Source organism: Lissotriton vulgaris, chromosome 2_1 (genome assembly GCF_964263255.1).
Source record: "Lissotriton vulgaris chromosome 2_1, aLisVul1.2, whole genome shotgun sequence".
Taxonomy (NCBI): domain Eukaryota; kingdom Metazoa; phylum Chordata; class Amphibia; order Caudata; family Salamandridae; genus Lissotriton; species Lissotriton vulgaris.
The window spans coordinates 367,319,247-367,335,991 of record NC_141687.1 but is presented as its reverse complement, the minus strand read 5'-3'; the positions used below and the strand labels follow the sequence as shown (position 1 = coordinate 367,335,991).

The 16,745-nt window shown below is 47.1% G+C and overlaps 1 protein-coding gene across 1 annotated transcript in view; it reads left to right on the top strand.

Moving 5' to 3' along the window:
- The window catches only part of LOC147730364 (solute carrier family 13 member 2-like), a 423,239-nt gene that overhangs the window by 291,842 nt on the left and 114,652 nt on the right, over positions 1-16,745 (top strand). Inside the window, exons 7-8 of the mRNA XM_086955168.1 lie at positions 1,096-1,314; positions 5,990-6,090. Of these exons, the coding sequence (XP_086811294.1) occupies positions 1,096-1,314; positions 5,990-6,090 (320 nt within the window). The remainder of the gene's footprint in view (positions 1-1,095; positions 1,315-5,989; positions 6,091-16,745) is intronic.

Below are 16,745 nucleotides of genomic sequence, written 5' to 3'. Positions count from 1 at the left end.
TAACAGCCGTGTCGTAAAGGCTGTTCCTCGGCTGATGGATTCATCTAAGTACCAATCTACCAAATGTGAATCTCCTGCCGTAGTCTGAGCTTAAGTGTTTTTTATATTACAAATAAATTCATGGAATCTGACCCTTATGGCCTCCCTGATATTTCTTAGTCTGAGTAAACATAACAGCCCTCATTAAGAGTTGGGTGTTAAATTACGAGAGGTGTGGTAATACAATAATGTCAGGTAATGGCATTTGTGCGGCAGTCTTTTGCCCATGACTGATATTATAGGCCACATTTTGGGTAAGGGTGGGCGTAGTTCGCGAAGTAGCGCTAAGCGAAGCTACGCGAAGTGCACTTCGCACTACGCGAACTTCACTTCGCACTACGCGAGCTGCGTAGTAGCATGTTCGCACTGTGCAAGAAGTGTTTTCAATGATTGCACAGTGCGGACAAGCATCCGGCACTGTGCAATCATTAAAAACGGCATCTTGCACAGTGCGAGCTGTAGTTTTCTGCTGCTCGAGTAGATTATTACTCGAGCTGCAGTTATCTCAACGCGAACTGGTAGTTTCCCATTGAGAGCGGTTGCGAGCATGCGCAACCACTCACAATGAGAAACCTTACCTCCCCGCGTTGAGAATCTCGCCGGGATGTCATTTTGCTTGCTCGCGGTCGCGAACATGACGTTCAGGACCGCGAACAAGCAAAAAAATGAGCTCTGCACTATGCTACGCTGCACTACGCGTGTTCGCACTGTGCTACGTGCAGCTTGCATAGTGCGAAGTTGCGCAAACTTCGCAAACTCCGCGAGCGTAGCGTAGTGCTTCGCCCAGGCCTAATTTTGGGCTTCATATTCAAGAGGTACCCAAAAAGATGCCTTGTGAGTGTGTTTTTTCATCAAGAAGGAGATATGTTATATTTACTTATGGTAATGGCAACTACAGACGAGAAGTTGATAATTATTTGTATTGCTGTTGTAGTTTATATGAAACAAAGATCCTGGTGCCTCTAGATAGGCACTGGGAAGTAGTCTTTGTAATCACTATTTTTATGTGAATGTCCTCCATAGACTCTCAACTCGCAAACTCTTGCTGTTTTGCAGCTTCCGTAAAAACTTTGGTTGTGGAGTGAGCCCAGAAGAAAAAGCCAAAGAGAAGCGAGCCTATCAAGTGATCCGGAGCGAGCACAGCAAACTGGGCTCCATGACCTTTGCAGAGATCTGTGTCCTCATCCTCTTCGTGTTACTGGTGCTGCTGTGGTTCACCAGGGAGCCAGGGTTCATGCCAGGCTGGGCCACCATCAGCTTCAACCGAAACACAGAGTGAGTTTTCATATTTTATGCAAAGTGGCTTACTGTGCAGATGCCAATCAGTGTCTTATTTTATTCAAAAGGTTTCTATTCCGAAGATGCCAGTCAGCCATTTTGCACTCCCCACGAAAGTCTTAAAATACCAATACAAAGGGCTCATCCAACAGATCCCAAAGTCACCACATGCATCTCAAAGATCCCATTGACATAGAAACACAGGAAAGGTTTCAGTAATTGAGGAGTTTAAAAGGTCTTCTGTTACAAATACACCCAAAGGACTCAGACTCATACTGCATTGTTCATACCAGAGACAATGAAACATCTTAGCAGCAAAATGTACATACATTTAACTGAGGGCCACACACATACATTTAAAAGTCTAAACACCTTAGGCAATCATTCAGAAATGTCTCCGCAAGAGGCATACACTAAGGGGCTGATTACGATGGCGATCGGGCAATTGTCCGCCCTCCATTGTTACGAGAATGGGACCGGCTGACAAATTACAATCTGACTGCCTTGGAGGCTGTCGGAACCATTCCTCTTTGCATTGAGGCTTGTGCTGTGGTCCAGAAAAGGTCCACTGTAAAAGGCCAATGCCAAAAAGCATGTTTGTAAACATCCCTGCACTTTGTGGCAGCCACCACACACGATGCAGGGATGTTTAGAGGGACAGCACAAGTGACCCCCAGGGCCCAAAGTGGAGGGTCACAGGGGACAGGGGCCCCAAAAAAGCCTTTCTGCCAGCCTTTTCTCATCAGAAGAACTGACGTGAAAAAAAATGATCTGAACCCGATAAAGACTTACTTGACCTGCTTCTGACGGCAGCAGTGAAAATGGTCCTCGCCAATTGGAAAGACAAAAGTAAAGCTTCTTTCAAAGGCTGGTTCAACTGGTTCACACATCTCAGAGGTGCAGCAACATTGCACTGCAGAACTCACCATGGAAATCGGCATCCAGGAAAATATGGAAATCGCTTGACACGTACCTAGACTCTTATGAAACTCCGTGTAAATAAGGTACCAACAGTACGCAACCGGTACCCCCTGTGAACGCACCACCCAGTCAATCATACTTAACTGGTCTCTTCACTGGCCAGCCACAAGGTGGGAGCCCCACCATCACCAGCCTACATGGATACCAACACCCCCACAGAATGTCATATGTAATAAAATGTCATATGTAATTGATAAGAAATGTTACTCTCCTTACCTGTCTCCTGCCTCCTCTTTCCCCCTTGTTTCTATCTCTTTTCTCTACCTGTCTCTTTCTCTTCTTCTCTAACTATCAACAGATGGGGTTAGCTAAACAAATGGGACATAACGCCTCAAGCATACTGAAGCACAAGCTGCACTTGATACAACTTTGCTAACCCTGTAACAGAACCGCCAATATGTTCATGTATAAACATTTTATAAAACATGTTGAAATAAAAAGAAAAAAAAAAGTTGAAGATATGCAATCAACCAAATAAACTACAGGAAACCACAAAAAAAAAAAAGAAATGAAGAACCGACATGAAATGACTGGAAGAAAGGTAGATCATAATCCCCATGGTGGGGAATGTGATCCGACCGATCGTCCAATGGGCTCCTGGAGACCGTTGAAAGCTGTCGGTTGGTTTCTAGGGCAATGCAGTCCTACCGACTGCATTGTAATGCGGTGATCTGACCGCAGTTATAGATGTCCGGGGGCCCGACACCAATGGCACGGTGGTGTCTATCCCACGGACATTTATTTTTTAATTTTTTTATTTGAAGAGTTTTATATAGCGCTTGCTAGACCCGGAGGTATCAGAGCGCTTTACATGAGGACAAGTGAGTTACAAGTTACTTGAGGACAAGTGCGATACAAGTTACATAAGTTACAGGGTTACACAGTACAGGGACATATAAAAGATATTGTTATGCAGTCGGAGGGAGGGAGACACAGCTGAGAGACATGGAGGACAGTGCCCAATGTCCGGCTGGGTAGGTGACAGCTGAGGGGTGAACCTAAGCCAATCTCCTCTATAGCTGTATATTCAGATCAACCGGGCATCAGCCATATTGCTCGGTCTCGGGAGACGGTAGGGGTAGACAAGGGGTGCATCACCAAGTCCAGTAAGATGAGAGAGGTGTCGTTGGCTCCAATGGAAGTGGTGAAGGGCACTGGTCGTTCCGGTGGCAACAGGCATCAGGGGGACAGTAGCAACGGCAACATGGAGGAACTGGGGTAACAGACTCAATGCGCCCAAAGGCATAGCTATATGGGGAGGCAGCAGATAAGTTTGGGCATGGGGACAGTCACAACCGCAAAATGGAGGAACCAGGAAAATGGACTACATGCGCCATAGGCAAAGCTTTATGGGGTAGGCAGCAGATGGGTCTGGTAGTAGGTAAGGTTGAAAGTCGCCGATATGTCCCAGAAAATCCAAGATGGGGAGACCACATTGTCACTCAAGGAAGCAGTTCTAGGAAGAGAAGGCAGCTGCCGAGTCAGGGGGACAAGCAACTCAGCACAAAAGGAAAACCAGCTTGTTGATGTGGGCAGCGGCATCGCTTCTCAGAATAAGTCAAGTTATGTCTTTCTCCATGTGGTCTTTGGGGGCCCCAAAGTCTACCCACCGCCTCACAAGGCACTTCCCTGGGATCTTCGTGTCAAGATTCACCAGGGGCGCACTCTGGCCACCATCCTTTGGTCATGCAACACACGGGGGGACCTCTCGTCACACTCAGCGTACTCCCACTTATCCTTGCAGCTCCCCTCTGACTTTGGGAATTTACACAAGTGCACTCACCCGTTCCGCTGTTGTCGTTGCAGGTGCTCTCTTCTTCTGGTCCGAAATCAATTTTTCCTGCAGCTGGAGCATGTGTTTCTATAGAGTTATAGAGTTTAAGTCCACTTTCCACGGGGCCCTAAGGTCGCAGATCCCACACCGCTGAAGCTCCGTCGGGCTGAGAATCAGTGGAAACGAGGGTCTGGCACTGCCATATTGTAGTCAGGCAAACCGCCTCGCTGCACTCCTTCAATAGGATTTTTTTCTGCGATTTGCCACTCCACCTCTGCACAGCAACCTCTTACTCAGGGGGGCTCCACTCGCCACGGGCCCCCGGTTGCAGATCCCCACACCGCTGAAGCTCCGTCGGGCTCAGAATTACTGGAGACGAGTGTTGAGAACCACCATTTTGTAGTCAGGCAGGTCGCCTCGCTGCACTCCTTCAATCGTATATTCTCAGTGATTCGGGATCGGCGGCCCCCAAGAATTGCTCTGCTTCCTGGGGTGGTATTCCGCCGCAATTTTGCCGATGAGTTGACGTCCGAAATGCCATGATTCAGGTGGGGGTTAGGTCGCCTAGGGAGTCTAAGTGTAGAGAGGTCTTACGGAGTAACTATCATTAATAAAAATATCAGATTTTCTCGGAGGCTTTTTTGTGCAAATGGGAAATAAAACAGTATAACAGCCTTTGGAAGTGATATTACCACATGGCAATCCCCTTTGTACACCTTTTTGCTGTGCTAATGAAAGCACATGTTCCCTAAAATAATTTGCGTGTCCAAAGAACCCAGCACAATTTATTCAGGACCCATGATTTTAAAACATATTTTCCAATACCACCCATTTTTAGACCATACCCTTCATATTACAGTACAGGAGAGCCATCTGGAAGTTCCAGCTCTGTGCAGGCTATACCATAACTCTTAGTGCATGAAACATACTTCTATGATTTTCAGTCTAAGACACACACGTAAAAACTTCAATAAGAATGATATTCACCAGGAACCTTCAGTATAAGTCTGAAAGATGATAGTCCAAGTTCCACAGTAATACAGCCAGATGTCTTAGTACTAGTGACATACAGCTAGACCTTTTACAATAATAATACTTGTATGAGAAGGTGTCAGTACCAAAAGGACACATCAGGAAGACTAGGTGCTCTTGGTACATGCATACAATCTTCAATATAAGACTGGTAAATTAAAGTACCAGTACAACAGCCATACACTCCTAAGTTCTAGGGGCATACATCTAGAAATGTCAGCATAATGTTGATAAATGAACACCTCAGTACATATGCCATACATTCACATGTTTTGATACTTCATGCACCTCTTCTGACTCCTCAGTAACGTGTCTTTTGAAATCTTTAATTCTTTTTCTCTCTTTGCTGATCTGTCTCACCTCTCTTGACTTCACCATGTCAATCTTTTCTCACCACTCTGATATCTCTCTCCCGAGTCCTTTGTTGCTTCTCTCCTGATTTATATAATTCTATTTTCTTTTCATGATCCACCCCAGTTCTTCTCCCTTTAGTCATCCTTCTCTTTTCCTAAATCCCTCCTTTCCCCTTTATGCCATGTCTCCATTCCTGAGTCTTTCACCTCAGGCTCCTTATCCTAAATATTGATTCGGCTAGCTTCTTCTTTTTTGTGTCTCCTTTACTGTCCCCTTACCTCACTATTTTATCTTTCATTCCCCAGAATGGCATCTCTTCTGTCAGCTCTAAAATCTCTTCTTACTTACCAGCTCATCATTACACCTGCTTAGTTCCACACTCTTGGTTTTCCAGCTCTCTTTCCTGGCTCCTTCACCTTTTATCGATCTCATCTCTCTTCTCTCCATAGTCTTTCTTCCAAGCTTCAGACTGCTGTCTCAGACTTCCATCAACTCATCCTTTTCTTGATGTTGCCTTTACCTCTCACACAGATATGTCACAGACGCCACTGTTGCCATCTTTATTTCGATCATGATGTTCATCTTTCCTTCGGAAATCCCTACCTCCACCTATCGAAACTCACAAGAGTCAGGTAAAGTAGATCGCTACCTATGACCCTTATTCCATGATGTTTGAAGTAACAGTTGGACTGAAGAACTATGGATGACGCTTTTTGGCAGGAAATGTTTGTGGCAATAGCTCTCCATTCCCCATATTGAAAAGCTTCAAGGTAGGCCTTCAAGGATAAGATCAATCAAAAAGCAAACCCTCCTGGCAAAAGCCCTCAATTTCCCAGATTTCTGATCAGTATGTAACCTAAAGGTATATGGAAAGAATTTTGGATGTATGGGAGGTAGCAGCTTAACCACTTCGCCGCAGCGGACATTCTGTCGGGGTGCGGCTGAATTCGACGCATGAGCAGATCAGACGGCCCGCGGCCGTCCGACGCACACATCGACCGTGATATCGGACGGCCGGGGACCGACCGATGCATCGGAAAGGTTATGCTTTTAAGCTTTAGCTACAATTCTCGCAGCTCAGGGTTCCTAGCTGCAGTGGAGTACATGACAAGTCAATCACACAGTCAATAAACCAAACATTCCATCAATCAATCAGCAATGAGTAAATGATTTAATTTTAATATTTACATATCACACACTCCCAAAAATACTTTCTTATTTGATTTTTATAAAGCATTGGTGCAATACTCCTTGGTTCTTATTTTATTGGCCTTAAATGATCGAAAGACAAATTTGGCCCTGCCCGGCATGAAACCTGGGATGTTCAGATTTCCCCAAAATATCGAAGCATTTGTTCAAAGCACTTAGTTATATAGCCATGCTTCAGCTCTAGGTTTAATTTCAGTCAGAGGATACACATATATATATATGTATATATAGATATAGATATATATTTATCTATATATATATATATATACATATATATATATATATATATATATATATATATATATATATATATATATATATATATATATATATGTGTGTACTACCTACTGGCGGTTGTCAGTAGGTAGTTATAGTTAGGATCTATTTTCCATAGGGAATCCGCAACATTCTATTCCCAATATCATCTTTGGCGCCGATTGACGAATCTTCGCGAAATTTTCAAAACTCGTGGGGCACTACTGTCCGTTCCTATCCTGAAAGTTGGGGGCTGAGAAAATAGGGGGTCCCAAAACACGTTTACCCCATGTTATTTCCCATAGGTATTTTTAGACCCAGCTATAGCCCAAACTGCTGAACGGAATTACAACAAATTTTGCAAAAAGGTAGCCCTTGGTTCAGAAAGCGCCTTTTTTTAAATGGTGTAAATCCGTTCAGTAGTTCCTGAGAAATTCAAAAAATAGTGGTGAAAAAATAATTTTCCCATAGGAAACTTTAGACACTGCTATAACAAAATCTGCTGAACGGAAATACACCAAATTTGGCAAAAAGGTACTGCTTGGCTCAGAAAGCAAACTTCATAAAAATGGTGTAAATCCGTTCTGTAGTTTTTGAGAAATTAAGGAAGAAAGATAGTGATATCTATGGCTGTGCTGGATCCGCGCACCCTCCCCATCACGAGTTTTATGCTAATTGGCTGTCAACACTCCAAACCAGGAAATGTTGGCAGCCATCTTGTGCCTAGGTAGAACCGAGGCACAAGAAATCAGTCAAACTAAGGTGCAAAATGCGAAAAAGGGAAGGGTAGAAACACCCTGACCCCCAGCCCTGCTTAGGGGGTCCTTTCCTACAAGGACCCCCAGGACCCAAAATTATTATTTTTTTTTTAAATCCCCAAAATCCGTGCAGTGTGCGTGGATCCTGCCGAGGGGGGCCAAGTCCCGGGTGAAATGTTGTTATATAATGGTGGCCCAGAGGGGCCCCCCAGCCCCGGGGCCCACCGCCCCCTGGGACTTTAGAAAATTATGTGCAGGGGGCTCAAGCCCCGGGGCTTCATAAAAAAAAGGTTGGGGAGGCTCAAAGGCCCCCCCAAGCCCTGGGACTGCCAACCCCGGGGCTTTAAGACAATATATGCGGGTGCTCACAGCCCCCGCAGGCCTGGGAACCGCCACCCCCGGGGCTTGATTTTTGTTTTATTGTTTCTTTAAAACCTGTGTGGGGGGGCCACACCACCCCCACACGCCCTATGGACCGCCACCTTCCCAGGGCACTAAATAGTAAAATTGGGGGGTCCGTGATGGACCCCCAGCACCAGGGACCACCACCCCCTGGGGCTTTGTAAATTGTGGGAGGAGGCCACGCGGCCCCCCTCCTTGAGCCTTGTGATGGCCCTGGGGACCGCCCCCTCCCCCATGCCCGGCTCCTGCAGTGTGCCCACCCCCGGGACACTGTAGTTTGCTATGGCAGGGCGGGAGCCTCACGGCTCCCGCTCTACCATAGCAAACTTGGTGATCAGTGATGTCATTTGAGATGTCATCAGTGATGTCATGAGTGATGTCACTGACCATGTCATGAGTGATGTAATATGAGACGTCATCGGCAGTGCATTGCGGGCGCACGAGTTATAGTTAGCAGAACTAACTATAACAGGGGAATTTCAATGGTTCTGTACGAGTGAAATGTCCAACTAATTTTAACACCCCTGAAACCTATGGTTTTTTCAGTGAATTTCTAAGTCTTTTTAAAAGCTAATTCCTAACTATAACGTGCCTGAAACCTATGATTTTTTCAGTGAGTATATATCTATGCTACTACAATAAAGGAAGAACTTTCAGCCTTTCAGGCGGGTAAACTCGGGAACCACAGCGCCAATCCACACACCCGATACACCGTTGGAATCGTCAGGGTGTGTAGATGGTTTATAGGCTATATACATTAAAAAAAAGTTATTTAAAAAATTAACTGTAAAAAAAAAGTAGTCCCTCCGAAGTAGCGCCGGCCGCGACGTGCGTGCTCACGTCAGGAGCGCTGGGAAGAGCAGCGTCCAGGAGCGCGACAAGGAGCGGCGGACATGGCACGGGGGAGGAGCGGTGACGTGTGGAGCAGCGGACAGGCCAGCGGCGGTGCAAGCAGTGGACAGCCTGGAGGAGCGGCGGCTGAGGTAAGGGAGCCTCGGACATGGCACGGGGGAGGAGCGGTGTTGTGAGGAGCAGCGGACAGGCCAGCGGCGGTAGAAGCAGCGGACAGGCGGGAGGAGCGGCGGCTGAGGTAAGGGGACCCATGTCGGGGCAGGCGGGGGTTGGGGCAGGCGGGGGTCGGAGCAGGCGGGGACTGGCCGGGCGGGGGCCCGGGCTGCTGCACAATGTGGGGCGGGCGGGGGTCGGGGAAGCCTGTTGCACCCGGACAAGGTCGGGACGGGCTGCTAGTATATATATATATATATATATATTATTGCTCCAGAATCCGCCAGCCTGCTGCACACTCGAGCGGGTGCTCTTTTTGGCGGGGGTGTGCCCGCCGACAAAATAACTGCTCCCAGATTCTCTCAGCGTTCTATTACGAACAAGAAAACAGCACTCTCAGGGGGGGCGTTAAATGCCAACAGTTCTTTATTGGCAACCCAGCACAGACAAGACGCGTTTCGGCGCTTAGCCTTTGTCAATTGCGTATTGGAACGCACCGCCATTACTTTTAAATGCATTGCTTCGGTCACAGTGTGTTAAACACAGACATTGAAAGAAGACTGCGAGATTGCAAATACATCGCCATTTTGAGGAGTGCAACTCAAACATGAGAAAAGAAAGTATATACGTTCTTAAGTCATAGTCCTCACCAGAAATGTGGTAAGAGGCAGAAATCAACATCACTACTACAGAAATTAATATCATAACATTTCGCCCTGGATGGGCAATGCAATTAGCAATACTATTACAGCCCACTGATGGGCAAATTCCTACTACTATAGCACACTAACCAAAACAATACATCAATGCATTTGTCAGTTCATCACGACTACTCATCCTAAAAGAGGAAGGAATGAATATGAATCATTCATATTCTCAACAATTTATACAACAGTTAATCAGTCCAAAATCAATAAACATAATTTCAATCATGTGTTCATTACCCCAAGTGTACTGCTAATTCTTCATGTGTGTTAAGCCCCAAAGGACTCTTACTCTGTAAATCTACAATATAGCGTGATTCTAACCGCCTTAGTTGCTGCAGACGATCACCTCCTTTTGGGGGGTGGTGGCACGCTATCCAGACAAAAATAAGCCAATAGATCCCTATTGTGCCCATATAGTTTGTTAAAATGTCTGGCAACAGGATAAGATTCATCGATGTTATTGATGGCACGCATATGTTCTAATATGCGCAACTTTACAGGGTTAATAGTCCTACCCATATATCTCAGCCCGCAAGGGCACACCAAGCAATATATTACGTATGGTGTAGTGCAGGTCAGAATCTTATTGATTTTTTAGGGGATTTAAGACCAGGTATAGTATAAGTTAAGGTCCTTTTGCTAATTTTGCAGGTTTGCACTGGCCACAGGGATAGAAACCATTCAGTGGTATTTGACTGGGGACACTGGATTTATTCAAATGATGACTATGGACTAAATCATCTTTCAAAGCCCTTGCTTTGCGGAATGTTACTAACGGATTAGATGGCAAATCATCTTTAATTGTATTATCGGTGAGTAAGATATTCCAATTTTTCCAATTTTTCCAAAGTATTTTTCTCACTTGTTCTGAATTCTCAGAAAAAGTCGTAATTACTCTAAAGGTCCCTTGGTCTTTGATCTCTTTCTGCTTAGATTTTAATAAATCAGATCTGGGCCGCTTGTTCACTCTATTTAAGGCCTGTATTAGTACTCCCTCTTGGTATCCACAGACTCTAAAACGATCAGTTTCGCAGATTTTTGAAATTCAATTTCTGTAGAATTATTTCTCTTCTATCTCAAGAGTTCCCCATAGGGGATACTCTTGATAAGTTGTTTTGAGTGGTTGCTCTCCTTGCTTGTTCAGCACGACGCATCACGTAAAATAACCACCACCCCAGAGCCTACCCCCCACCTTCAATAGTAGGCAAAACTAACCAAGATGACTGAAACAGCGCAATGATGCACAACCTACTTAAGGAATATTTTCAAACTCCCCATCAAGACTACGGCTACCAGCATGCCTGGCAGCACAGCGTGATGAGCCACACCCAGTTAGGGCGGCCCGATTTAAATAAATTGCATTTGAATCAACATGGTGAGTTGCTGTGCACTTTGTCAATGTCCATGATGAAGGGTCGTGTCGGCCCCGAAACGCGTCGGACTTCTGATTAATTCCTTGGAGGGAGGCTGTGAGGTCGTTTGGGGCAGAAGAAGGCTGGAGAGTCTAGATGTGCCATGGGCAGCCCTCCTGAAGCACTTGGCGCCTTGCTTTTGAACATTATTCCGGTCTGCCATGACCGTGGGAGGGGCTCCGCCTCGTCAGACTCCTTGAGTGACAAACTTGGCGAGGACTGGAGCGAGGATATCTCTCCTTGCTTGTTCAGCACGACGCATCACGTAAAATAACCACCACCCCAGAGCCTACCCCCCACCTTCAATAGTAGGCAAAACTAACCAAGATGACTGAAACAGCGCAATGATGCACAACCTACTTAAGGAATATTTCCATACTCACCATCAAGACTAAGGCTAGCAGCATGCCTGGCAGCACAGCGTGAAGAGCCACACCCACTCAGGGCGGCCCCGATTTAAATAAATTGCATTTGAATCAACATGGTGAGTTGCTGTGCACTTTGTCAATGTCCATGATGAAGGGGCGTGTCGGCCCCGAAACGCGTCGGACTTCTGATTAATTCCTTGGAGGGAGGCTGTGAGGTCGTTTGGGGCAGAAGAAGGCTGGAGAGTCTATATGTGCCGTGGGCAACCCTCCTGAAGCGCTTGGCGCATTGCTTTTGAATATATATATATATATATATATATATATATATCCAACGAAAGTTGCCTGCAATGAGGGAAGCCACAAAAGGTAGGTTGCTTATGCCACACTTTAATGGAAGGAATTCAATAACGAACAGCAGCAGTGCCTCGCTTGTAATCAAACGTCCTGCCCAACACGTTTCTTGCTGAGAGCACTTTATCAAGGGCCAAGGGCATCATGCTGAGAAGTGTTTACGGCAGGTTCAAGCAACTGAACACTTTTGAAGTATTTTCCCGCCCCGCTGGGTGTGGCCACCCCGGTGGCCTGTGGTTACTGTAGTCCTTTAATTATCTCAAGTGAGTTGCTGTGTTCAAACTCAAATGACATCAGTACATATTCCCAAGTGGGTTGCGACAACACAATACCGCCATATAGCAGCACGGAACAGACGTAGGATCCAGGAGCGGATATTCCGCCAGCGGGTCACCCTTCTGGGCCAAACCAGGGAGCAAATATACGCTAAGTACCGCCTGAATGGGCCAATGATCATCAAGCTAATCCAGGACCTAGACCCCCTGATGAAGCACCCAACAAAGAGGACCAATGCCGTGCCCAGACATGCCCAGGCATTGTGCAGCCTGCACCTTCTGGCCTCCGGAAGCTTCCAGGGGATAGTTGCAGTTGCAGGGGGGATATCCCAGCCCACCATGTCCCGCTGCCTAAGGAGTTTCCTGGATGCTATGCTGACCCGGCTACACCACCACATCTCATTCCCCACCAGCCAACAGGACTTGGATGAGACCAAGCATCAATTTTACAACGTTGCACAATTTCCACATGTGATAGGATGCATTGACTGTACCCACATCCACATCTGCCCACCAGCACAAACGGAATACATGTACCGCAACCGCAAGCCATACCACTCCCTCAACATCCAGATGGTGTGCAATGCTAAAACATACATCAAGGACATAGTGGCACAGTACCCGGGGAGAACACAGAACTCCTTCATATTCCTGCACAGCGGCCTCCACACACGACTGGCCAGGGGAGACTTTGGTGAAGGACACCTACTCGGTAAGTACACTTGTCCCACAATGTTACACTGTGATGATGTAGCTGCGCAGCACAGGCACTCACCCTCTGCTCCTCTCATTCAGGTGACAGTGGCTACGCTCTCTGTGAGTACCTCCTCACCCCATACCTCAACCCTGCAACACCACAGCAACGGCGTTACAATGCAGCACACATACGCACAAGAAATTGCATTGAGAGGACATTTGGCATTCTGAAGAGCAGATTCTGCATACTTCACAAGACTGGTGGGGCCATCAAATACGAGCCTGAGGTCTGCTGCCGCATTGTGGCCGTGTGTGCAATACTACACAACATTGCTACCAAGCGCCGGATACCTGTTGAGATATCTGGCAGTGATTCGGAAGGCGACCACCACCCACCTGCACATGCGCGTCATGCATGCGGGAAAAATCCTGCTGAAGGACACAGACGGCACAACCAAATCACAATGAACTGTTTCTAGTGCACCCACTCCCCTCACCCAACACTTCACTCATGCATGACAATGGAAATAATGACATGAGTCTGATGTACTATTATTGAATAAATATTATTGTTGGTTGCACAATAATATGGCATTATTTCAAACAGTAACATTTGAGGAGTATTGCGTCATACTACTCAAGATTTTGTAGTGGGCATGCTTATGTCAGCAGCATGTGCCTGCCCTATGAACATTAATGTCATTGGGGCCTCCGGCGCGAAGCTCCCAGTCGCCTCTCGACCTCTTCCTCTGGCTGAGCATGTGATGCCGCAGTGGGCCTGCTGTTGCGGCGTGGAACAGTAACCTGTGACGACGACAGGCTGCTGTGACTAGATGTCCCCTCAATTGTGTCATCCCCTCCTGCATGGCCATGGCCAGTTGGCTGCAGAGCCTGAACAGCAGTGGTTACCTGCTCGAGTGCCCGTGCCACGTCCTGACAGCATTGGACCATCTGGAATTACATAATTGGAGCGCGTGTACGCCGAGAGGTGTGTGAGGAGCTGGCGGTGGTGGCGGCGGGTGAGGTTTAGCTGGCTAACCATGGCCGCAGTTTTTGCCTCCATAGCTGTGGTCATCCGGTCCATCCGGTCGGACAGATGGGCAACATGCCTGTGTTGTGCAGCTGCAGGTGTTTAGCTGCAAGGTGCCTTGCCTGTAATCGGTGCACGCGCAGCATGCGGCGCTCTATTGAGAGCCCTGGCACACGCACAGTCATCCCCCTCCTGCCGGTGCGTGGTGTACTTTGGCGGCGCTCTCTGACCTGCCTGCTGGGCTGGGTGGACACAGTAGGTGTGCGTTGTGTCGCTGGTCTTGCAGCTGCTGGTGTTGACGATGCCACTGGCATGGGTCTCACAGCTGACGATGGTGGTGCACCTGTTGTACCTGTTGTAGCTGGCGTTGCAGGTGGTGGTACGCCTGCTGGCAATGGTGCTTGGCCAGATGGAGCTGGTTGTGTGGATGTATCTTCCTCACCCTCAGGATCCTCAGGTGTTTCATCAATTTGCAGCCCCTCACTGTCGCTGCTGGTGTTATCAGCGCCACCTGTGATGGAAAGTGGATGTTAATTAATTACATATATCTTTCACAATGAAGGTTGCTACATGCATGCTGGCTACCATTCCCTGACTGGCTGTTGCATTGACTACATTAGGACATGGCTGGCTGCATGGGACTTTTTGTACATTGTGGTCAGACTACATTTCCCACAATGCTATAGGGATATTCTGGTGTGCATGGGCTGCATGACTGGGGTTTAATATGGGTAGCTATAGGGTCATGGCCATTGTTAGGGGACAGGGTCGCAGTCGCATGGCACTTACCTTGGCTGTCTTGGGTGGGTCGGGATGAGTCCAGCCGGGTTACCCCCACGCATGCCTCAGGTTGCAATGTGTCCTCAACACGATCCTCCAATTGGGTGTTGGGAGGGACTGTAGGCTCTCCCGCTCCTGTTGCAAGGCGCTCACCCAGCCTCTCAGCCACCCTCTCCTTGGCACGACCTTGGAGATCGTACCACCTCTTTTTCAGATCGTCAATTGATCTCTGTGTGACTCCAACAGAGTTCACTTTGGCGCGGATGCGCAACCACAGTCGCCGTTTCTCGGCCTCTGGCACCCTCCTGGAGTCCTTCCCAAAAAGTCTGTCATGGTCTTTACAGACTCTATCAATGAGATGTTCCAGCTCCTGTTCGGAGAATTTGATTTTGCGCTTTCTCCCTGTGTCACTGGGCCCTGCTGCTTCCTGTGACTTAGCTGCAGTCTGCAGTATCCAAATGCAATAACTGGAGGGGGTTGAAGTGGAGCTCTGAGCAGTGCTGCTTCCAATTCTGCCTCAGTATTCAGAATGAGGGAGGGAACTGCCTGCTTCCTGGTTGTGATGTCATCACAGTGCTCGAAATGCGACTTCCCGCTAATAGTGAGATCGCAATTTCAACACAGGATTTGACTGATTTTGCGATTTTTCTACGATTTCCGAATAATCGCTATCGGCTTTTGCGGCCGAATACGAATCGCTAAATTTAATCGCAGATTTACATGAATCCCAATATGCGAATTCTAAATTGCGATTCGGTATTAATCGCAATTTACAAATCGCAGAATATGTTTTTCATGAATCTGGCAGTTAATCCCCAAACTTACAACATGCCTGGCGGCGTGTTTGCAGAGTGGTAGAGAAAGGGGGAATGGCCTTTGTCTACCTCTCACCAATCCCACTGCGGGGCTTACTGGAGGTAAAAGGTAGGCTAGTTGGCCCCTAAAGGACCCCCAGCAGTGAAGGGGACTTTTATCCCCATGCAAGAGCACGTTTGTAGAGTGGTGGGTAAAGTGAGCATGACTTGGTACGAGTACTCACCAATACTGCTGTGTGGGACTGACTGGAGGTAATAGTTTGGAAAGTTGGCCCCCAAGGATGTCCTTGGGGACCAACTAAACCCTCTTGTTACCACCAGTAAGTCTCACACAGTGGGTTTGCTAAGACGTTTTCGGAGGCCATGGCTCCCTTTCTCTACCACTCTGCAAACATGCCTCGTGGCAGACTTCGGGATGGGGGATGAAGTCCACTTTAGACCTGAGGGAGTTTGGGGGCCAAGAATACCTTCTGGTACCTCCTGTTAGACCTACGCAGCGGAATTCCTGAGCGTTGATTGGACTCTCAGCACCCTTTCTCCTCCACTCTGCAAACGCGATTAGTAGTTAAAGTAGCATATTTATGCTCCTCTGAGTTAAAGATAATTTTAATCCCCCTCCCCTATTATGTACTAGTGGTTTACAGAGGAGGTCATACTAATCACAGGGGTACCCCAACGCATAGTGTTCCCTAGTGTATGTAAGTGTTTTCACTGTATTCTAAGTGTCTTGTAGCATAGCACTAGCTCTAGGCCTGGTTAGTCGGAGTCAGTTACCACGAGTACCCGTCAGAAAAAGTTGTGGGCACAGGATGATTTTGCAACAAGGCCTCTTTCTGCTCCTCTATTGGTTCTTTCTGCACATGTCTTTCTTCTTCCTGCTCTTTTCTTCATCTTTGTAGACTTCTCTTGCTTCTTTCTGAATTTCTTTTGCTTCTTTCTGTGCATTTTTCTTTTTTCTTTGCATGTCCTACCTCTGTAGGCATAGTTAGAAATTAGCATTTAAAAAACCTTTGAAATTCAGTTAAAAAACCATAGGGTTCAGGCATGTTAAAGCTAGAAATTAGCATTTAAAAAACCTTTGAAATTCACTGAAAAAACCATAGGTTTCAGGGGCGTTATAGTTAATTGGACAATTCACTCGTATAAAACCATAGAAATTCCCACGTTATAGTTAGTTCAGCTAACTGTAACTTGCGCCCCTCCAATGCACTGCTGATGACGTCA